Below are 24,266 nucleotides of genomic sequence, written 5' to 3' on the forward strand. Positions count from 1 at the left end.
CCTATTTATTTTGCTCCATGCAGAATGTGGGAGGATACAAGAGGAATTGAGTCTTTTCTAGTATTCGTCTCTGCTAGCTGACTCACTAGTTGGAAAATTCCCACTGACTTGACTTAGAGTTGAATGGGCTATATTATCTTTTCATATGCAGAAGATTATTTTGAATTTGAAGTTAATAATAGCAATTTTTAAATTGTCATTGATAGAAAGATAATACAGTATTTAGCTGTATCATGTTCTTTTTATGATCTGATGTTCGAATAAAGCACTTTTTCTGCTTTTTCCTTAATTAGTATGTCATGAAGAAGCTTGTGACATCAAACACAGCATCTAATTACATTCATTAGTAGCATCTCCAGGACAAGTTTTAATTAAGTTGTACAATGTAGATCAATACTTGTTTTGCATCCATTGCAACTTAACGACAGGAATATAGTGTTCTGCACAGTTTAATTACAGTGATTGCAATAGAAGGAATTTGAGTAAACCTGCCATTTTAGCAACTTCACTGCTGTCTCTTGATTTTTAAAATAGGATACAGTTATAATATGGGACATGTTATCTATGTGTGTCTTATTTTGAAGACTGTTTTAGGGTCATTCTTTTTATTCCAAGAAAATGCGGTGTAGTTCAGGAGCACTTGGATGACAGTGCTTGGCTCCAGCTGGAGCAGGAGAAATTAATGACCATTTTACCTGAAGACTTCATAAGGGGAAAGACTGGGCATAACTGGGTGACATATCTAGTGGTAGGTGATAGCAATACTTTTATTTTGCATGGACTCTGGGGTGAAAAGCCACCTGATTGTATGTTTACTTACTGTGAATATAGTTCAGTGCAGTTTCTGAGTATTGCTTCCACCACGTGTCCTGTAGTTTGGAAGCACTGACAGCTTCCAACTGTTTCCTCTTTTGGCAGGAGAAAGCAATGCAGAAATGAAAACCCTGAGCCATTGAATGTGTTTTGCTCAACATCACAAAAATATACTTGACCAGGCAGAACATGTATGCCTTGTGATAGTGTCCTGCATTAATACTTGCATACGTTGTGAAAATATCTGGATAGACAAATCACTTTTAAGATAATTTTTTGCCAGATCTGAGAACTCTATGTTGTATTTTTTGTGGCTTGGCCTGGTTTTGTGTACAGGGGACTACAGTAGTCAGCCTTCAGTGGTAGAATGATAAAGACCAAATTGGTTTAGAGAACTTTGTTTTTTTCTGAACTAAATCGGTTGTTTAGTCTTCATTTGTTTTAAAATACTCCTTAATATTTTAAATCTGTATCGTGGATTTCTTACTCTGCCTCTGTAAATGGTGTAACCCTGAGGGTTAGTTATGATACCTACCCGCCTTCTTCATACTTGTCCATGCAAGCTGTTTCTCTTCTAAAGGAAAGAGCACAGAGCCTCCTCACCCTTTTCAAGCTTGTTCTTGGTCTAGATCATCATGTGCTAGAAAGTCTTGAAATTGCAATTGCCAAAACTTCCAGTGGGATTTTTAAAGAGCACGCAGGGTGGAGGTCAGGAATTGAACACCCAGGGAAATGACTTCCTTTTCAGGAAGGACGTGAGTTGAAAAAGTGAGGTATTATGCAGACAAATATACTGAGAGAAGTGAGAGTTGTGATCTGATGAAGTGTGCTATTAAGGTAGACAAAAGTTGCTCCTAGGTTGAGATTTTGGATGACAGTTGATGGTTCAGAGACGAGCTTCTGACTTGGAGAGTTAAAGCCCTGGGTGCGGGAGGTGAAAGCTCAGCACCAGAAGCTGCTAGTTTTTCTTAGCTGAGTAAGGTTGTGTAGATGTAGTCACCTCTCACTTTTTACCCAGTGTTTCAGGTAGCAAGAGAGGAAAGAAATGTTACAAGCTTGGGAATAGTTCATTTGCTGTTTAATGTAAATTGTTGGCTGCTTGTGTGACTTAACCACTCATTAATTTTTGTGTGTAGAAGAAAAAAGATCCCTTGCATAGCTTATAATGAAGATGTCAAAGACTTTTGGAGAAAAATGTGGAAGAGGAAGAAAATAACAGATTCCTGATGAGAGTAATACTTGCACATATAATACTCCAAAAATTAAATTCTTGTTTTGTTCTTGTCTTAAGGGCCTGAATATGCCCAAAATACATGCCACCTTAGAAGAAATGTGTGTATAAACATGCACAGATGTTTGTGAGTGTATTTTTATACCTATATACTCTGTGTCTTACATATACACATATGTACACAGTGTACATGATGTACTTGTTCCACCCAAAAGATCAGGTCCTAAGAATGTGAAGGATCTGGATTTTACAGAAGTTCAGTGCATTTTCAGCTTGGTTTCTGTGGCAGATCTCAAAGGAATAAGCTAATGCATACATAGAATTGTTCTCATTGTATGACCTCATTGTTAGAGGAGTTACTGCATTGTTATTGTGCTTTACAGAAATCCAGCTTCCTTGGTTAATTATAAACAATCTGTTTACCAGAGCCACCCATACCTTGAAATACCTACTGAAGTTTGTATCCGACCATCTTCTTTAACTGTTTTTTTTCTTTTATTTTCAGTGAATTTACTGGACTCACGCACAGTAATGGGGGATCTGGGATGGATAGCCTACCCAAAAAATGGGGTAAGTCTCTGTTATTGTTTGCTTTCTCTCTCACAGATTATACTAATCATTTCCATTTGGAAAGTAGACTACTGGGTTTAAAAACTCTCTAGAGGGATTTGTCGGCAATGGAGGGGAAAAAAATAAATAAAACAACAAGCTGTGACTGAAGAAATGGAGCTGTGTGGCTAGGGGATTGATTTATTTATGCAGCAGAGCCAGCCACAAGTATTAAAAAATAATCATGAGTCAGCCTCCTCACTCCTCCCCCCTCCCCAAGAAAATCCATGAGGTTATTTAAATTTCTCTTAAATTACAAATTCTTAGGTTTTTTTCTTGAGCCTTTGTGGTAAATGTGGAATACAATGTTTTGGAAGTTAGCTTCTGAAAAGCAAGGTCTGGAACATGGCTGTTAGCTTTAAATGAACAAGGCTGTTCACAAATACGTCTCAGATTCATGATAAAGTTCTGGGACCTGATAACACTGAAACAGGAGCTGAGTTCTAAGCGCCTTGAAGAGTCTCCGTCCCTTACCATTACTTATATGAAGAGCTGTTCAGCCTCAGGAAGAGACAACTGAAACAATGATGTCAGTATCTGAAGGGAGGGTGCCAACAGGACGGAGCCAGGCTCCACTCAGTGGTGCTGAGCAATAGGACAAGAGGCAATGGGCAGAACCTGAGGTACTGGAAGCTTCACCTGAACATGAGGAAGAACTTAGTTATTGCGTGGGTGACCGTGGGTCATTGTGTGGGTAACAGGTTGCCCAGAGAGGTGATGGAGTCTCCCTCACTGAAGATACTCAAGAACCCTCTGGACACAATCCTGTGCCATGTGCTTTAGGATGACCCTGCTTGAGGAGGGAGGTTGGACCAGATGACCCATTGTGGTCCCTTCCAGCCTGACCCATTCTCTGATTCTGTAGCTGAAAGAACCTGGCCCTCCTAATTTGATACTTGAAATAAGTGATGGAATTTAGATGCATTGATACCCTCCAGTGTGTCTGCTTGACCTGACTGCATCATGTGAACAGGATGTGGTTTTTGGTCTTTGGTTTGGGACACCCTGTGTCCTGTACTGTGACAGAGCTTTGGTACAGTCTTGAAAGGTTGATTTCTGCACCATCCTGGGTATTCCTGTCAGCTCCTGAAAGCCATGAGCACTGTGTGAGGTAAGAAAGCATCCTAAGTCAGAGATGCTGCATGACTGAGCCCTCCAACAGAGCAAGTCTCAGGAGTGTGTTATTCCAGAGTTTTAGTCACCAGATGAAACAGACTGAATAATTGTCTTGGACTCCAGTTGGGTTGTTATAAAGATGGTGGCAGGGTTTAGATAAAATTCAGCCAACCTTGAAAAAAAAAAAAATATAAAAAAGACAGTAAATTAAAGTCTGTCATTCCATATATTCTGTGTGGATGAAAGGTTGTAGAAACGGCAGCTTCACTCGGACAAGCTGCATGTGTATAGGCACAGGTTACAGCAGGGATGTGAAAAGCTACACAGGGATCTGATTTTATTTTCAATTCAGCCCAAGATCTAATCCTGTTATGGTTGGTCTATAACTTTTCTTTTAATCAACTGATTTAAAGCTGAGAACAAAATTTACTCTGCTTGCTTGTGTGAGCATCAGAATAACTGGTGTCATTTATGCTGGCAGAGTAATATTTTGGTGCCATGGGGCACCATAAAGATCCCAATGTCCAATTCTTAAAGGATGATTTTACTTTTTGAACATCTCCTGGTATTTTTCCTGTGGTATAAAGAACAGTTCCGGTATATCCCAATGCCCTTAAAAAGAGTATCAGCAGAAAAACAGATAGGGCTGAGAAGTTCAGAATACTTCTGATTCTGTATGTATAGATGAGTAAATCAAAAGCTAACTATCCCACACGTAAGCTGCAGTTGTAGCTTTTCATTATTTAGGGAAACCTTTCTATATCTATAAGCTCGGTTTGCAAAGAGCACATGGAAGTACACTCATGAATGCCAAATTAAGGGTTACTGACTGAATAGGGAGAATTTTTTTTTTCCCTTAATTAACTTCTACTTTTTATTTAAAAATGAATTAGGCAGTTGCTTTTCAAATTTCCAGAAATCTCTTCTTAATCTTCTTTGTTTTCGTGGGACATCATAAAAATCCAGGAGGTTTGTTCAACCGTCTTTTTTTTTCACTAATATATTTTCAGTATTTTATAAGCACTAAAAAAGTCTTCCCAGAGTTACTTCTCTAACTGCTATATCTACTCTGCAATCAGCTACGCTACAGTTACACGCTCTTTGCTTAATTTTTTTACAAGATCTACCTAACATAAATATTTAAAGCAACTCTCACTTCAGGATTTGAATTTGGAAAAGGAGGGAGCTTTAACTGACATCAGAGATAGGCATTGTCATGTGTTTTGAGGCATTCTCATATGAATTTATTATCTCAGGATATTCTCCTAGGGAAAATTTTCAAGGTCCCTGTATCACTCTGCACAGTCACCCATCAAGGAAAGGAGCAAAAATGTCAGGCTGTGTCACACTTTGCAGCACCACAGTGTGTAGATACAAACCATGTTCTGAAGCAAGCTTTTTGATGCATGGTGTTTTATTATTGCTGTAAACAGTATCCTGTGGAGTGTAGTCACTTTTCAATGGTGGTGCAGTTCCAGCTGAAGATACACTGGTACTCTTCGGATGTTGCTGCTTCTCCACTTGATTTTTATTATCAATATTAATGGGATGCAAATACTTTTCGTAGAACCACAGCTGCTAGAAGTAGGAGACTGTACCCGGGCACAGTTGCAAGTGTTTAGTCTCTGGCATTGTATGGGAGTGCTTGGGAGAAATTATCTTCATATCACAAAGGCTCAGGCTGGTAGGTTTTGAAAACAGATTTCCACATTTAAAACAAACAAACGAAACCCCACAAAAAGCCCCTACCAAGACAATTGGGATAAGAGGTCCAGGCAAGCCAAATGAACTTGCTTTTGGTAGATCCTTTGTAGATATCGTAGTCTCAACTTCTGTTACAGCTGTGTGCCATGTTAATTTTTGTGTATTGAATCTTTAAGACATTCCATGCTGCAGAGAGGTCCAGCTGCCCTTGTTCAGTCTCTTGTTCACGTCATTTTTGCTGAACACAATGGGAGAATGTGATCTAACTTGGGAAATGAAAGCAGCATTTTATGGGAAGGAGACTGACTCTCCAGCCTGGAAACAGATCAGGCTTAAAAGTAGACCTGTTTCATGCCTGTCATCTCAAATGAAGAAGCACTGCAGCTGCTTAAGTCCCCACAGGATCAGACCTTGATCCACTGCTAAACAGTGTGTGCTGGCTCATCTTGTGAGTAGTGGATTTTATGGGACGGGAGAGGAGCACTTCAGTCAAGGGTGTCTTCTGAAGAGCTTTGGCTGCCGAGGCACTTTCTTGGTGTGGGTTTGCATGGTGGCCATTATCCTTGCAGCCTGGTTGGCCTTCATATTCCCCATGCACAAAGAAGGGAAGAAAAATGCCCCTCTTCCTTCATAGGGAGTATTGAGGGATGAATAGAAACGAGATGACTGAAATATGCTATGGCCAAGTAGGGTTTTGAAACAATGCCTCCTGGTGTGAAGAGCCAGCTGTTGAGCTGGAGAAAGTGCTTTTGTATTTCTGCTGCTTTCCCCGGAAGGGTAAGTAAGTTGCAGTAGTGTGGCTTCTGGCTTCCCTGTGTGCATTCAGCAGCTTGCAGCAGTTGTGCAGTCAGATCTTAAACTTGCAGTTTGTCTGCTAAAGCATGGGCAAACTTCCTGTGAGGTCCTCATGGCCATGGAGCTCAGAAAAGGGACTCTCTCCCTGCCAAAACAGCATGGTCAGCATGGAAAGTGCTGCCCTTCTCACACTCAGGTTAGGGATTGATCCTGTTATCACATGCCAAAGGGACAATTTTGACTTTTTTTTGCAGCTCATGTAAGTTTGTTTTAACTTGAAGGAGGTTACTGTAATTACCAGAGGCTGTATCAGGAAAGTCTGGTCCCTCTTGTGTAGTAAGAAGCCCTCACAAGCACATGAACAAAACCAGTCAGGCTTTCTGTTAAAGGCTTGTACAGCAGGTCTGCAAAATCTTTTGCCTCTGGACTGATTCCTGGGACACTGCTTAGGATTTCCCAAACTGGGCACCTCCGAGGTTTGTGTGTGCCTTGTGTACGGCTGTGACACTGGATAGCTGTGACCTGCAGAAACTGCCTGTACTGCTCTGTGCTGAACACATATTTTTATCATGTGGGAGCTCACAGGGGTAGGCATGAGAGTAAGTGCTGTGACAGAAATAGTCGGGTGAGGTCAGGCAGTGGCTGTAGGCTGCATTGCCTCCTCTTCCTCCCTTGATCTGGCAGGCTGTGTCATGCATTTCAACTCTCTGCAAAGCCATAGCAGGGGCAGAAGCTGCAGAGCACCCTGCAAACCTGTGCTGTTCAGTTTTACTTGGTCTGGCCAAGTGACAACCAAGTCACTTTTAACAATATCCAGATAGTTGCAAAAGTTGCTGATAATAATAAAATCTTTCTTTAGCTGGTTTGATTTTATTTAGCAGTTATGTCTGATTTTTGTTGCAGTGGCTATTATAGGGCTGATTTACTTGTTTCAGACCCTCCCTCCTTTTACTGTTACTTTAAAACTTCTTTCTTTTCAGATTAGAAGTACTCTTTTTCTGTCCAAATCAGAGTGCCACACACCTGCTTTGCTTTTGTGTAAAGGGTTTTATTCCATCTCCTCCACCTCCCATTGATTTCCCTGAACTTCCTCTAGCACAGAACAGGAAAGTCTCTGTGGTCCTTGGGGTGTTGGCTCTGTGCTATGGCTCATTGCACAGCTCCTTATGATGGCTTTTTTTTTTTTTTTTTTGGGATCAGACTGGAAAATAAACATGTCCTGAGGAACCTGGTCCTGTGGAGATGTTCATTTTCTGCAATGAATAAAGAATTGTGAGGGAGCTAGATGATTTCTTGCATGTGAACAGCAAGAGGGAAAGCAATTGCCCCTCCTTTGGGTGTTTACTAAGGTCAAATACTGAAAGTTGGGGGTAAATTCATCTAGACTGATTCTACAGGTTGGTTCTCATTTCTGTAGGATATTGGTGGGCTTGATTTTTGTATTTGGTTGATTTGGGGGGTTTTTTGGTTTGGTTAGGTTTTGTTTTTTCTGAGCGGCATTTCTGGCTCAGTTTTTTGAGGGCAGGTACCCTAGGGTGCCTCTTTAAAGTTAAAAATAACAGCAGTTTTAGATTCCTCAGCATGGTTTGGGAATAATTCTTGTTGCTCTCTGCCAATCCTAGTTTAGATAGAGATTTAACACAGGAATCCTGGATTGGAGGCAGTGCTTGCCCTCAAGGGATAGAAATAAAATAAAGGGGGAGGGATAGGGGGTAGTGGAAGGACAAGGAGGATTCTTGGCACCATTGAGCTGTGTCATGTAGTTATGATTATAATTGGCATTTTCAGGGCAGTACTTTTGGCAGCCTGTGGGGGTTTTTTTCCTGCAAATGCTGCTGCTCGTCTGTGACCGGTGTAGAAAAGGAATCAGAGGGATCTGCTCTGTGGTTTAACCCCAGCCAGCAGCTAAGCCCCCCACAGATGCTTGCTCACGCCCCGCTCCCCAGTGGGATGGGGGAGACAATCAGAAGGGTAAAAGGGGAAAAACCCATGGGCTGAGATAAAGGCAGTTTAATCAGTAAAGCAAAAGCCGTGCGCGCAAGCACAGCAAAACAAGGAATTCCTTCCCCACTTCCCATGGGCCAGCAGGTGTTCAATCATCTCCAGGAAAGCAGGGCTCCATCAGGCATAACTGTTACTTGGGAACTCAGAACACCATCACTCCGAACATTCCTCCCTTCCCTCTTCTCTCCAGCTCTATATGCTCCATATGGTGTGGAATATCCCTTAGGTCAGTTGGGATCAGCTGTCCTGGCTGTGTCCCCTCCCAACTCCTTGTGCACCCTCAGCCTTCTCACTGGTGGGGTGGTGTGAGAGCCAGAAAGGCCTTGACTCTGTGTAACCTCAGTAAGGAAAACATCCCTGAATTATCCCTGAATTATCAACATTGCTTCCAGCACAGATCCAAAATACAGCCCATACCAGCTACTATGAAGAAAATTAACTCTATCCCAGCCAAAACCAACACACATGCTAACGTGCAAGAATGCAATGAATACGTTAGCAGGAAGCATGATGGAAATAAGTAATACCAAGTAGCTGAAAAAAATGTTAATGGCACCCTAAAAGCCTGCAGTTTGGATGCTCTGTTTATATGGAAACATTTCTGTACATGCGCAGTTCAGTAAGAAACAGTACTGCACATCCAAGGGTTTGAAGTAAACTGAGTAATCCAAACCCAAGCAGCAGTACTTGAAGTGTTCTGTTATATACAGAATAAAGGAATTTTACATGAACAATATGTGGGATGATGTTGAGCTCAAGAGTTGAAACATACAGGGTTTGTTTCCCCACTAGAATTTTTTAAGGTAATATGTAGTATCTATATATATGTAAACTTCTGTCCTCTGTGACCCTCTTTCTGGTTCTTCATGTCCATGGTCATTTTTACTCATCTCGTGGGGCCATGATGATGTGTTTTCTTTTGGTTGTGCTGCCTGCTTGGTGTGCCAGAGGCATGCGTGCTTCTTTCATATAGTGTAATTCCAACAAAAGAGCTTGAGCTTTAGGTCTGAAAAGACACCAGAGGTTGATGATGCAGTTGTAGGAGACCCTTGTGGTAATTAACTGTAATTAATTGTGTTTTAAAGCAGAGCTGACTTCATGTTTCCGACTCCGAAGGCCCCAGAGTGAGAATGAAGATGCTGGAGTTAAAGGGAGTAGGGCGCTGCTATGAGAGGTGAATTTGGCCAGCAGACTATGGTCCAAATTGGTGGATTTCCCTGCTGAGTTGGTGGCTCTGCCAGTGCTCATAGAGCTGCATTTGTTTCACCAAGCTTGATTATACCAAGCAGGATCTAAAGAGATCAGCTTCTTTGTGTAAGAAGGCTGATGGAGTTGGGTGTAGCACAGAGTATTGGACTGGCCCACAGCCACCAGAGAGGAGAGGAATAAGCTTTCATCCAGGTTTGCAATGGGTAGGACAAGAGAAAATAGAATTTGTTTCATCTAAACCAGTTCAGGTTGAATTTGATGGAATGTGCCTCCTGCTGGTTCGTCTGTGGGGCAGATGCGGGATTTCTGTCACAGGAGGTCTCTGACAGCAGGTTGGACTGTCTCTGCTGCTCTGGTCAAGCAGAGTTTGTCTCTTCTGGAGGAACAAACTGGGTGATCTGTTCTGACCTATTGCAGCCCTAAGTCTGAAGCCCTTCTGTCTGAGAGCTTGTCTTGACTCTGTCTAGGGTGAGATCTGTTTCTGTTTCGCTCTGAAATTTGGTGTAGGGTTTTTTGGTTGTTTTTTCTTTTGTTTTGTTTTGGGTGGGTTGGTTATTTTGTTTTGGGGTTTGTTTTTTTTTTGGGGGGGGGGGTTAGTTTTTTTTTGTTTTATTTTGTTTTTAATCTTGGCCTGACTAAGATAAGGTTACTGTTACTCATTCAGCAAGCTGCATTTAAGGTCCACTTTAGATACTTGCAACATATTAGCTGCACTGCTTTTAAACCAGAGTACCCCATGCTAGACAAGAGTTCTCATTGTATAGCCTTGCCACTTTATTCATGTCCTTTCTCATGTCTCGTATCTGTGGTTGAATATTTTCACTCCATTTGAGACTGCTCTTGTTGTCCTGTCCTCTTAGCTGGCTGCCCTTTGGTTTGTGTGCTATTGACATAAATCAGCATTTATTTGGGTGTAGCATCTGGTGAGGTGTAGGTCTTATTAAAGGAGATCTAAAATGCCTAGAGTACTCTAAGGTACTGTAAAATAAATTAATACTAGTGAGATTAAGAATAAAGCAAATCTTTATCTTGTCTAGAACTATATTACTGGAATAATATATTCTACCACAGGAAAAAATAAAGGTTGATCCTTCAGTATATCATTTTGTAAATACTGTTGTCAGCATTAGGTTCCTCCACACAGGCTCATTGGGCAAACAATAATCTCCTTTCATGCTAAAATGTCTTTTTTTTTCTCTAGTGTCTAGGAATTACATTGGGGGATAAAAGAGCTTTGAAGAGCTTTATCTTCTAAAACCATTGTTTTCTTTGTTACTTTTGTGCCAATTTCAGAAATATTGGTATCCAACAGTTAGTAACCATACAATTAAAATGTATTAACATAGTGCTGTCAGGGAAAATTTCAAACTATACAGAATAAAATATTACCATTACAGAATGCATATGCAACAGCCCAGGGTTTATAAAACATTCACTAGGATTTTATAGCTTATATTTATGAATTTTTGAAGTATATTTCTTACTGCTTCGTGTGCTAATATATGTATCTGTGAGTTACTTATCACTTAATTGCTTAATCCTTTTATAAAACTTCAAATGCACTGGCCTTATTTGACAGCATATATTTTGACTCAGGTTAATGGCTTTTTTTTGGTAACTAAATTCAAGAATGCATTCCTGTTTCTTTCTTTTTTTTCTTTTTTTTTTTTTTTTTGGTTACTCATTCAGGAAAGCCAGCTAAAAAAACACATGAAAAAAAGAATGCTAGCTTCAAAAAGGTAAACACATGGTAGGTGTGTCCAGAAGGAGAACATTTTAAATGCAAAATTCCTGAAAATATTGTTAAGATGGAAGCTGCTATTTTGTCTTCATGGCAAGAAGTTGCCTTCTGTATACACAGTGAATGAAGACAATAAAAATTAGAGGGCTTATTTGAAGACCCTTCACCTAGGCTGAAACCTGAAAGCAGAGCTTTCTGATTGACTGTTGTTTACTGCACAGTCCTCATGCGTGGTTATTCCACTATTAAGAAACAGTTCAGCAGCTGAACATCTAGCATTGTTAGAACAAACTTCCATCCATTTTTCAAGTTATTAATGGGAATCATTCAGAATTTGCTTGTCCTGATCAGAAAAACAGGGTGTTTCTCAGTTGCTCAAGGCTACATGCACATAGGAAAAGGGGAAGGTGGGACTGGGTTCTTGGCTGTTGAAAGAAAATGCCAGTGTTTTATTTGGAAACTCTTCTTGTCCCAATATATTTTGGGTTGATAGTCTTAATTTACCTTAAAGCATCTTCATTTTGAGGGAAAAAGCACGCTGAACTCTGTGATTTTGGGTATGTAACTAAAACAGACAGTAGGCATGAAGTCTGTTGGTTTAATATTGAGAATACTGTAGCAAAACAGATTGGAGATTAAGTATGAGCAGTACACCTGGATGCAAACCCATGCTTTGGAGGCTTTTGTGTTAACTCTGCTCGAAAGAAAAGTGGTAGCTCCTCTCACAAGCCTTTAGGCTCTTCAACATGAGTAATGAAGCATTGTTGAAGAGAATGTGGGTGACACCTGGCTATCAGTCATCTCTGTGATACCACTGTGATATTGTATGCTGTCAGGCTGCTGTGATTGATTGGCTGTACCCCATGGGATGAACAGTGAGTAGGAAAGAATTGCAGAACATGGCTTGGCTGCATCTTCCTCTGCCAGGACAGAGGATTTGGGGGCGAAGAAAAAAACCTTACCCAGATCATCTCAAAAAAATAAAAGACTGCCATCCTGAGGGGAGTTGTGAGCATTTAGGGTAGAGAGCAATTATTCCTTCCATGTGTAATGGGACATCACTGATTCTTAATTCCATTTCAGGACAATTTACTGGAGACACATCTGTGATGTAGTAGTGACTTATAGTTAGGAGTGAATGATAACTTGCATGTTAGTTTGATCCTCACATACCCCTGTATGATCTTAGTGGTCTGAGAAAGGAATAATCCATGGACAAGTTGCCAGTTAGCTGCAGGGAGGAGGCGGGATTGGGCCCTGAGGTTGGTAAGGATGCAAGCTCCCCTGAGAAGAGTAGGGACTGTGGATCAGCATAGTGGGATGGAGGAGGAGGAGATGAAATTGCCTGCTGAGCTGGGCATCCCAAGGACAACTCAGAGAAGGGCGGTGATGGCAAGGAATAGAGATTGCTGGTGGCTTTCTAAAGCATGGATCTGTCAGATCAGGCTGAAACACCCACACAGTCCTTTATTTTCTTTCTTTTGCTGCTTTCCAGGAAGGAAAGTATTATTAGATACTTCGTTCTTGCCAAAATGCTTTGATAAGCATTTAACTTACGTCTTCTTATTTATTTCTCTTTGTGATCATTACTCAAGTAAGTGCCAGGCCACTCCTTTTATTATATTGAATTCTTGACTTTACAAAATGAAGAGTTGAAAAAAATCAAATTCAAAAAAACACATCAAAAAAAGCAGATTTATTTAAATTGCTAGTGAAGTTCTCCATTACTAAAGCCTGGATCTTACTGATTTCCATGTATATGAACTACCTATATATAGTAGGCATAATAGTGGCCTGTAGATCTGTTACTGGTGCTGAAGCATAATAGTGGCCTGTAGATCTGTTACTGGTGCTGCAATAAGATAAGCCAGAATCATGTAAAGATGTGTGCTTTCTGTGGATAATTGCCCTCCTTTGGATGCTTTCTTGCAAAGTTCAGAACTTCTGGCTCTGAAGTGGGTGGAGGACTGAACTTTTACGCTGCAGAAATCCACATTTGACTTCAGCAAAAATATTTTGGGACAAGTGACCTGACCCTTGCCTTCAGAGGTCTTCCTATAACCCCAATGATTCTTCTCATAATATTGACAGTATTAAATGTGGTACAGAAGATGAAGTTATCAGGAGAAGATGGTGCTGGGTATTTCTTGCTATGATTTGAGATACCATTATTGTTAATCCATTTTCAGTTTTGTCCTGGTTGTGAGAAAGAGCTGCTTGGTGTTCCACTTGTGCAAGTCAGCCTATCCCCTGCCTTGCTTAGGCTGTGAGCTGGACCAAGAGCTGGTGTGAGTGAGGGCAGGGTGGGAGAGGAGGTGATGACAGGATTTCTTAAAGCATTTATTTATTGAAAGTTCTCTTTAGAATTAACTGATTATTTTTTTAAGGTGTTTGAGTTTTTATGTGATGCATAGGTGCCACTACTTCTGGGATGATAACCCCAAGACCTAAGTGTACTTAGCAGATGCCAAGTGTGGGGGAGAAATTGTCTGTTTCTGAAAAAGAGGATTTAAGAGGGTTTTTTCCCCTCCAGCTGTTTAGAAAAACTAGCACCTTCAATCTGTGTTGGCAGCCTTTTTCATTGGCACCTCATATTGTAATTTGGAGGGGGGGGAGGGGACAAGGGCAGGGGACAAGGGCAGGGGGGTTGCTTTAGCATATTCGGCCTGCAGACTCCAGGTACAGCACTGATGTGATTCTCCTGGTTTCCTGCTGGAGCCTGGAGGTCCTTCTTAGATCTTGTCACTTGAAGTTGAGGGTCATCAAAATAACTTGTGCTCTGTATGATGTCTGCTCAGTGTGGCTTGCTCCTAGTTCAGTCAACAGTAGAGGATAGCAAAAATATGACCTTTGGTCTTCTGTTCAGGAGCCTTGGGGGTATTGAGGTTTGTTTTATTTTAGCTTTATTTGCTAATTGAATTTAATTGAAAGATACACACTTAAGAGATTTGCCTTTGTTTCAAACCTCCAAACTGGTGGGCTGTTGGGGCTCCTTGCAAGACATAATTTTAAGTGGTTAGAACTGTAGGGCATATACTGACTTCTTTAGTTAGTTGCAGTGCAGATGTAAAGTCAGCCCATAAATCGTAGCCAGTGTTGTGATTACAAATCATTACAATAATGTGAGATTATTCAGTTTGTCACAAATCCTTCTAGACTACACAGTTAAAGTCATAACCACAAGTATAATCCTGTAAGACAAAGTTATTTCATTACACAATCTTTGTCTGGTTTACTGTTCACTTTATTTGATGCCAGATTGAATAACTGAATGTTTCTGTGTAGTTAACTTCAGTAGCAACACTCTGCCAGTTCTGGAGTTAATTTTGCAGTCTTAAAACTATTGATATTGATTAATATAGTAATTAGGCAAAGCCTTGATTTTCATTCTAGTGATGGGAAGATCAACTTTAAAATGATGAAGTTTTAGAAAAGAATTGCTAGTTACGTCCATCACTAGAGCTGTCTTGTCATATGATCAGGAAATAAACGAGTTGTGATACTGGTACATTGTTGGGTAGGTGACTGGAAGGAGGTTGGCACTTTCTTGCAAAAGCGGTGACTGCTGTCACTCTACAGAATTATAGTGAGGTGTGGACAGCTGCTGAACAGGAACAAAATGAATAGTTCACTTGGGAATGGATTTCAGACCATATCAAACCTTTTTGTACAATTTCAGATACCCATCTTATTTCTTATGTGGTACTTGTCTCTTCCTGGCATTGTTCTGATGCTTCCAGTGCAAAGGAAACTCCAGTGAGCCCAGTGACTCAGTGTGTCAGAGTAATTCTGATAAATACCCAGACTGAGATAATCAAAACCCGTCCAGGGATTACATTATTGTCCTACTTATTAATTTTAATGATAATTGAATATCCTTGCCGATTACTCAGGTTGTAAGCTCAGCTCCCCAAGCCCTGTATATTCAATTTCAAAACACTGCTTCTTCAGAGTCTGGTATATGTACGTCGGAGTGGTGGTCTCGATGTGGACAGACAGTACAGATAGGCAGGAGCTACTGTATCCTTTGGAGTCACAGTAAGTCTGGCAGAGCCTGTTTCTCAGACCTGTATAAGTGTATTGACCTGGCAAATGTCTTTAGCCCCCAGGGGATTTGGTTATGGTGCTGCCTGTGTAATATTTGTAAAAGGCTTTTGCTGTGAAGGTGTTGAAGGGAAAGCAGGGAATCTTAAGCAGCCCTTGCTCGGTGTTTGCAAAGCTATTTTGTTTGATGCCACTAGCCCAGGTAAACCTTTTGGACTTCTCTGTTCTCTGCCCCTTTTGAGCACAGCACTATGGAGAGATTTTTTGCTTGCAGGGGTATCTCCTCCAGGGCTAACCTGGGGTGTTTCTCAGCACTGCTGTTTGCAGAGGCTGACCTTGCTGAAGCTGAATGTGCAGCAGTCCCTGTGCATCTCTCCAGGTGTTGCAGATGGTCTTTGTCAGAAGCCAGAATCTATGTTGAGTTTTTTTGTATGAGGGTAGCTTTTCCCAAACTAATTCCCTGGTGCTTCTGGCTGTGCTGGGAGACTACAGTGTCCCCATTGATCAAGGGTAAAACAAGCAACTAAGACCCAAAATGGGGACTAATGCCATTGGTGTTCTGCGTTTTCTTGAACTGGGAATGACCTAAGTTTGCAAGGTCTTGATTACTGCCTTTAAAAAACAGATCGTCCGCTTCCTTCTTTTCAACCTTTGTTTTGTTTGTTCAAAAATAAAGCAGCAAAGAGAGAGAGTAGAGTGCAAACAATTTTTCTTCACGCACAGTGCTGTGACCAAAGATATTACTTGGCAAATTTCCTTCCTTCTCTGCTCTGCAGAGTTTTAAAACTGAGAACTGTTTTTTCCTGTATTACAGCAAATATATAAGGAATCAAAATGATATTAAGGAAGAAAGTTGGGCAACACCCTGCTGTTCAAATATGTTGATTGCAAATCATTGACATTCTAGACATGCTATTTCTGTTTGTTAGTGAGTTATGGTTTCAGTGCTGGTGGGGTAAAACATTCAGTTGGGGAAAAGCACAAGATTATAGTATTTGCTAGTTCTTATATTTAAAAGAAGAGCAGATTCATGTGTTTGTGAGCTGAAGATAATGGTGGTGTAGCTTCCTAGGATTTAAGGCCACTGGGTCTGTTAACATTATGTAGTTGAATCTCTTGTGGCACGTATGGTGTAGAAACCTGTTCAGGGGTCCTTGCAGCAGGTCTGTAACCTTGATTTGGCCTACAGTGCATCTTCTGGAGAGAGCTTTCTTTGATTTAGTTATCCTCTTGTGGTAAGTCCATATCCCTCTATAGCTTGTACCAGCGTCACTCTGTCCTTATTGTAAGACAAATTAATATTTCTAGCTCAAATTGGTCAAACTTTATTTCTCAGTCAATGGATCTTTCTGTGCCTCTTCTTTGTTAGCTTTACAGGTGCATACTACTCATTTCTCTCTTCTCCTCCCAACAACTGTTTCAAGCAAACAGAGGCCACAAGCAAGTTAGCCACATCCCAGCCTTCTCTAATTTTTTAATGGTTTTTTGCCCTATAAAGTAGGACTTTGATCTCTTGGGTAGCTGTGGACTCTCTTGTGTGATCTTTGCAATTTGTCCTAGCTGAAGCGATGCTATGTGAAAAGAAAATGCCTTTCTGAAAGTGATCTTAGAAAATTGTTGCATAACCTTGTTTGCTATGTGAGGCAGATGGATCGCAATGAGAAGAAAATCATCCTTGTGATGGAAGCCAGGTAAAAATGAAGAGGGAATCTTAGTGGCTGCTCAGCTGGTTGCTGTGGCAGGTAGGAGATGCAGAATGGTGCAAGATGCTCTATGACATGAAAATGTGGGCTAGAGCTGCGCTGAAGACTGTCATCAGGAAACCTGTGGGGTGGTTGTATGGTAAGGGGAGTCCATGGGAGGTGGTTATGCTGCTACAGGAGTGTACCATGTACACAGGTTTTGGTAGGAAGACAGGTTCCTGTTACAGTGGAAGATACAACCTTGGAGCCTCTTAGAGCCCTAGGAAAGGTGGGATTCAGTCCTGGCTCAGCACCAGCTTCTGTGCAAGTAAAGGCAGCATGCCTGCAAAGCCAGATACCTTTCGGCATCTCAGGAGTCTGCATCCCTGAGCAAAGGAGACAGAACCAAAATCACCTGTGTGCTTGGATGGCCTGTCTGATTGCTTCAGTCCACACAAATGTGAAAATTCCCCTTTTGTATGTATGAGTGGTAGAGTTCTTTTGGGCCTGGTCCAATGTCACTTGCTCACAAGGCAAGAGGAAGCTATTGGGAAGCAAGAACAGGTTTTTGTGTTCTTCTCCTAAATGGCTAATTCCTTGACTTGGCACAAAATTTCTTTCACTGCTTACTGTTTTAAGTTTCTTTGTGCACAGTAATTTATGAATGACAGCAAACATTATTAGAAAGCTTTGTGTGTTGTGCACTATGGGGGCAACATTTCAGCATCAGAGTACCATTTCTTCAGTGGTCTTCTTTTCAGTGGGTATGTGTTTTGGTAAGGAGAATGATGTCAATTAACCACATAACCTGCAGAAGTGCTGTTCCCTATGCTAATTAGCTCTTCCTCTGAGAACTGTACTTTTAATTTATTTTTCAAAGTGCATTCACTCATCCTTTTCCTTTCAAACTTCAGCACTTTGTGAAATATGCATCCGGGTTTGCTGAAAGACTCTGAAGCTGACGAGACAAAAATTGAAAGGGGATTGATTTAATGGTTTAATTGCTAAATAATGATGAAACTGTGGTTGTAATTTCATGTTACTGTGAAATGGCCAATCAGTCCATTTTGTAGAGTGAGAGCAAGGCCTAGGATAGAGCTGGATAAATAATCATCTGTAGTTTCTGTGCCAAGTGGTACCTTTCAAGGACTCCTGAAGATTGTGTAAAACTTCTTTTACCAGAAATCCAGACTCCAGACAAGAATTATCTTGCCTAGCTGTAAAATGCTGTTGCTGCAATTTTACTGAGTTCTGTTCATAAGCTGCAGATCAGAGTGTTTGGGGTGGCCAAAATCCAGCAGGTCCTTTTCCACCTGGGATCAGCAAATTGTGATCTCCCACCGTAACCCAAATTTGCTGGAGGAAGGGTTGATTGATAGCAATCTCTTTTCTCATAAGGAAATGTAGCCCCTTCCCATGTCCACATGTTTACTTGCTCTTGCTACTCTGCCTCTCCAACTTCTAACCCACCATTAATCCCAGTGCACCCTGGATATAAAATAACAGTAGTAAGAGCTTGTAGCTTAACCGAGCAGGCAGAGATGTAGCAATACACCAGTTAATTCATTTTCTGTTTCAACTATTTTGGATAGTTTGTTCTCTTAGGAACCACATGTCTTCAGCCATTTCTGTGTTCTTCACCTCTGCCTTAGGGACTTGGGCCTGGAAGAGACACTTATTGTAACCTGGTGAGGGCAATAAACATGAATCTTAATTCCTGTGTACCCACTCTGTACTCCCACAAGGCATGGGCATGTTGGTGCTAGCTTTAACCCACCTTACTTAGGTGACAAATATATGTGGCTTGTCATAGGCTTGGCTGCCTGATCAGATGCTGCCTTCTGAAACTTCTTTGGATCCCACTTAAAAGTTCTGAATGATGGTTTGACTGTCATGGCAAGTTCTCACTGTGGGTGATTATGCCCTGCCCCCCAATAACAAAGTTGTCTTCCCTTCTCTTCAAAAGCATTCAATTTAAATTCCAGGATCTTTTGTTGGTTAGGCAAAAAGCAAACTAATAACAGATTTTTTTTTTTTTTTCCTCTGTGTATGTGTTGCAGTATTACCATCAGGCTAAGCCATGGTTTACCTCTTGGTTAAGAAAACAATTCGAGTTTTTTCAGTTTCTTCTGAAAACTTCAGCAGCTTTCCTAGACCTTGCATTATCACAGCTGATTGCCAAAGCAGCATTTATTTCTGCATTGCAGGCATCTCAGCTGAGTATTTGGCACACGATTGTGTTTCCTTTCCTAGCTGTGGCATGTTGACGTTCAAGTGGTTCTTCGGTGGTTGTCAGATACCGGGAGAGAGTGTGGAGGTTGCAGGTATGAAATGTATTCTTTGTGAAATGGTTAGGATATAGGACATCTGTCGCAAACAATTGAGCACATCTGTGTTTCTTCAATTCCAGATTAAAAGAAACATTGCACCTTTGTCCTGCAGATTTACATCCATGTAATTCTGGTGCCTTATTTAAATGGTAACATAAACCTGACACAATGGGAATTAAATTCCGTAGAATAAAAAGTAACTAAAAGTTTCATTATGTGGTGGAATAAGCATGCCAGGCATCCACATGTATAATTTATTACCTATAGTGGGGTAAGTATGATAAACCCATTCTGTTCATTCATTTTTAGATCTTAGCATACTGATTCAGACCTTAACTGAAAGTGAATATACAATCAATGTGAGGCTTTTTATGCAGTTTGAATAATGTAGGCCTGGCAAGGTTCTTTAATTAAATAATTATTCTTTGTTCAATCAGAATAGATTGTTTTGCTATAGGGATTGCAGGCAAGTACATGCAAAATCTGCCCTGAACTGATCGTGTTTTAGCTGCTTACTGTAATCCTGAGTGATAATCTTTGTCACACAAAGCAGTGAGACCAACCCAAAAACCAGGGAAAAAAGTTGCACTCAGATATTAAAAATGTAATGCCTAATTCTGAGGTAATTAAAGAAAATCATGCTAAGATGCAGTTTGTTGGTGCTGTGCACAAAGTTAGAGCTGCCTGACAGGTGGGAAAAGTGGGTTTTGTAGACAGTTCCGATTCACCAGAACTGTCACCAAACCCAAAGTAAGCTAAGGTACTCAGCATGTGGGCAATCAGGAAATCTGGTTTGGGATTTTTACTGGTAACCCCATGTATTCAAGAGGTGGCAAATGGAGCTGTTAAGGGGAGGTGCAATGAATCGCATGTTGTGTGTGCCTACCGCGCGCGCCAAGTTCCCGTAGGAGGGTCTGCACAGGCAGCGTAGCCTTGTCATTTCTTCTGAGAGTCTTGGAAATGCAAAAAATCTGTTTGGCATGGGGGCTGCTGCTTGTAGCATCGCACAAGGCTGGCTTCAGATGGCCCCTGCTGCCACGGCATATCATTAATGCAGCTCACAGCAGCTGGACTGAGAGGACTGCAGTGTTTATTAGGGGAATATAATCATTTAAGCCTGAATAAGCTTCAAAGCTCTAATGTGGCTGTTTGGCCAACAGAAATGAGATGTAAATTTGTGCTGAATAGCCACTGATTACAGAAAGATGATTAATGTGAGGTTTAAAATTGATTTATGGGTGCAGTTGTCAAGGCCTAAGCCATGAATGTAATATTATCTCTATGAAAAGCTTTGGGTAGATTAAAGACCAGGGAGCAGTGGCAAAATAATGCATTTGCTGGAGGATCTGATACAGTGTATGGGCTGTCTGTAATCTAGTCAAATTTTGTATACGCCTGAGAGGTTAGACTTTGCCAGTGCAGCACGTGGATAATTATATCACTTTGCGTAAAATATTCAAAAACCAAGGAGTTTAATCTGCTCTATATGCATTAAATAAACATTTAGATCAAGAATCTTCTTCTTTTTTACTGAAAACTCTTAAATGTGTACTCCCTTGAGGGAAATTTTATGAAGACAACAACAAGGATAAAGAGAAAGAAGGTGAGCTTAGATTTTGCAAATTTTTGCTGTTTGGTGCATTAAAAATAAACCAAATGCTATTTTTGTTTCAATTGAAGTAAACAGTTAGAGTCCCCACAAACATTTTGATTTATTAAATATATTAGCACAACATTAAAGTAATAAGAAAAACTTACTTTCTTGTTGCTTTTCAAAATTGTTCTGTGAAACTTTTGGTCACATCAGATGATGAATAACGTGAAAAATATCCCAAAGCCTTTGAAAATCCAAGCATCCCTAATCCTAATCCTTACCCTACCCTACTCTAAACCTAAGCCTAACCCCTAACCCAATGTTAACCCCTAACCCAATGTTAACCCCTAACCCTAAACCCAAACCTAACCCTAAACCTTAACCCAACCCTAAGGCAGCAACCCTAACCCTATCCTTAACACGAAACGCTAATCCCTAAACCCTAACCTAACCCTAGCCCTAGGCCCAACCCTAACCCTATCCCAACCCTAACCCAATCCTGAGTCCTTCTGAAGATCTGGCTCTGTCAGCCTCCCAGTGTTACACCACGTGGTGTCGGTTACACCACGTGGAGTTGGTTATACCACATGGTGTCAGTTATACCATACCACATGGCATCGGTTACACCACGTGGTGTCGGTTATACCACATGGTTTCAGTTATACCATGCCACGTGGCGTCGGTTATACCACGTGGCATCGATACTGTTGGTTCTGGCCTTTGTTAAGTTGCTCTGCAATGGGTGTATATTAAACAGTGAAAAATGATTTAATGGTATTTTGTTTCTTCATTGCTTCATTCACGCTCGTCTCCCTTGTCTTTCCCTCCATTGCTGGACTGTGATTTGAAATGGATGTTTTAATTCAGATATACAGCGAATTTCAAACCTTTAGAAAAATAAACCTGTGGGAGGGGAGGTGGGGTTTCCAGATAACCCATTGCTTTGTTCTAGTAAGGGGATTGGCACAGTCCCTGATTAGGCATGCTGGAGAAGGGCTGGTGCTCCTTTTCATTTCAGTTCTGCTAGCCTCCAGCTGGGTTCTCATTCTATTTGGATTCTGGTGCTGACATCTTCCATTGATCATGCAAATTATCAAAGTCTGAGCTAAACTTCAGTCCTATTTTCATTTTTTTCCCATGTATCTTGGTGTGCAGACTGAAAAAGCTAGGTGACTTTGTCATGATGTTTCTCCATTTTTCAACAGCTTGAATTGTGCAGGTCTCTGAACAGATAACACATTTCATCATAAGGTTGTTCTGAAAATAATTTTTAATGTTTTAATTCTTCTTTCTTACCCGTTTGTTTGGTTGGCACTCTGTGGTGGAAATTGCTGCTTGTGTTTTGAGATGCTATCACAGCTTTCCAGAAATCTGCATTGTTTCTTATCTAGGTAGTGGTGCAGAGCAATCCAGGAATTTTCAACACTTTTGCCTTACAGGGAGTTTTACTGAGAAGTCTCCTGCACAGCCAGCTACCAAAATGGAAGGTGTGGCAGTAAACTTCAAATGCATGTTACAAATAAAAAAAGAATATTGAAAAATTGTTCAAGTAGCAAATTCAAATGTTCACGCAGTAGGAGCTGATGATTATTAAGTTCTCCATGTAACTTTAGGTGGCTGATACATCTTCACATATAGCTCTTCTTGAGAGGAGCAGTCATGCTTTGTCTCATAGTTTCAGTGTGGGGCTCTCCTGTTTGGCATTTTCCCTCTGCTCTGAGCAGTGTGACTGTGTGAGAGCCTTTCTTGACATAACTTCATGAAGGAGGAGGATTTCTAGAAGGCCTGATTGCACACAGGGTGGTGAAAGGTTGACCTGGGTGGAATTAAAAATATCCAAAACACTGTAAGATACAGAACTATCCACCCAGATGCTTAAGCTCTCAGTTCTAAAAACTGCATTTTTTTTAAAGCTGATGTCTGCTGGCAAGCTGTTCTGAGTATTGGAATGTGTAGTTGGCAGCAGTGGAGTTAGGATGGAGTATGATGGTGTTGTGAACATCTACCCAGCTCATTTTCAGTGCAGCTTTTTTATAGCGGAGATGAAACATCGATCATCTCCCCACCTTTGCTATTCCGTCTCCTGCCCTTTGTCCCAGTGCAAAGCCAAATGTGAAACCTTGGTGCCAAGTGAAATTGAGTCTTGTTAACTCTTGATGTGGGGGGGAGTAGCCTTTAACAGAAAGCAAGACCCTTTTTCTCCTCTTAGCATCTTTGCTGCCCACACATTGCCGGGGGTCATTCAGAGGCACGTATCTGGCAGTTCCTGTAACTGCTGAGGTGAGAATTTGCCCTTTTAGTGGGAGGTGGGTGGAAGGGGGTGGTAATGGAAGTGACTTTCTGAGTATGCTTTCTGCTAGGTACATATCACATGTGGACTAGGGAATAGGTGTTTGGCTAATACAGAGATTGAGAAAAACATCCAATAGTGTGACATGGCACATCTCAAAATCATGCTTTGAATTTCCAGTTCGTACCTCTTTGCTATTTACTTCGCCCCCACATACGTTTTAGTTTATGAAAAATGATCCTTAGCTTCTAGCTGGGAAATCTCCTGTAATGAGTGAGGAAACTCATATTTACTTCAGCTTATTAACCTCAGAATATTCTGAAGCTGTGCATTAACCGGACTATGCAGCTTAGTAACCAGAGTGGCATTGTAAGAAACAGCAGGAAACTGCAATCCACTAGTAAAACAAGAAGAGTAGCATGAAAGTTACAGTGTTCTTACTTTCATTTTATTTTCCTGGTTGGAGAAATTGGGAATGTGCCAAGCCACCAGAAAATGTAAAGTTCCTTCTTCAGAAACTCAGCTTTCATTAGGCCAGATTTCTGCCTGAGTAGGGAGATTAATCAGATACTCTCTATCCTCTGTTATCCATTATGGTTTTTGCTTGACTAGTAACTGCTGTCAGTAGGAATATATATCTGTATGTATAAATGTCTCAGTTGTAAAATTGCCATCCAAATGAGGCTTGAGTCTCCGGTGGGGGCACTGTCAGATGTATGGAAATAGTAAAATCCCAGGTTGCAACTGCTTCTGGTATTTAAAGGTTTTAGTAAACACTGTTCCTAATGTTGTTTGCATTGAACACAGTTTCTTTTTGACACTGGCTCCTGCCCTTAAAATGAGCTCTAAAACCCCAAAAACAGTCTGGGAATGTGTAAAAATAGCTTCATCTTTTGCATTATAAAGTGGATATTGGTATTGGAAAAGTTTGCACAAGTAATAAATTTTTTGTTGCTTGGTAGCTGAAATTTAAAACAGTGTGTTTGAGGCTGAAAGAAGTAGTTCATATTACTCCAGAACAGTTTTTTCGTATTTTTTTAATCTGCCCTCTTTTTTGTTTAGACTCAAGAAGAAAAGATGGTAAAGACATGGTTTGTGAGGCTG

At 40.9% G+C, this 24,266-nt stretch overlaps 1 protein-coding gene across 7 annotated transcripts in view; it reads left to right on the top strand.

Annotated features, from left to right (window-relative positions):
* Window positions 1–2,549: 2,549 nt before the first annotated feature.
* The window catches only part of EPHA5 (EPH receptor A5), a 175,065-nt gene continuing 153,348 nt past the window's right edge, over window positions 2,550–24,266 (top strand). For all 7 annotated transcript variants that reach the window (XM_017736819.1, XM_017736818.1, XM_017736817.1 and 4 more), the window contains exon 1: window positions 2,550–2,614. In XM_017736819.1, the coding sequence (XP_017592308.1) occupies window positions 2,576–2,614 (39 nt within the window). In that variant the 5' untranslated portion in view covers window positions 2,550–2,575. The remainder of the gene's footprint in view (window positions 2,615–24,266) is intronic.

Source organism: Corvus brachyrhynchos, unplaced genomic scaffold, assembly GCF_000691975.1.
Source record: "Corvus brachyrhynchos isolate BGI_N302 unplaced genomic scaffold, ASM69197v1 scaffold175, whole genome shotgun sequence".
Taxonomy (NCBI): Eukaryota; Metazoa; Chordata; class Aves; order Passeriformes; family Corvidae; genus Corvus; species Corvus brachyrhynchos.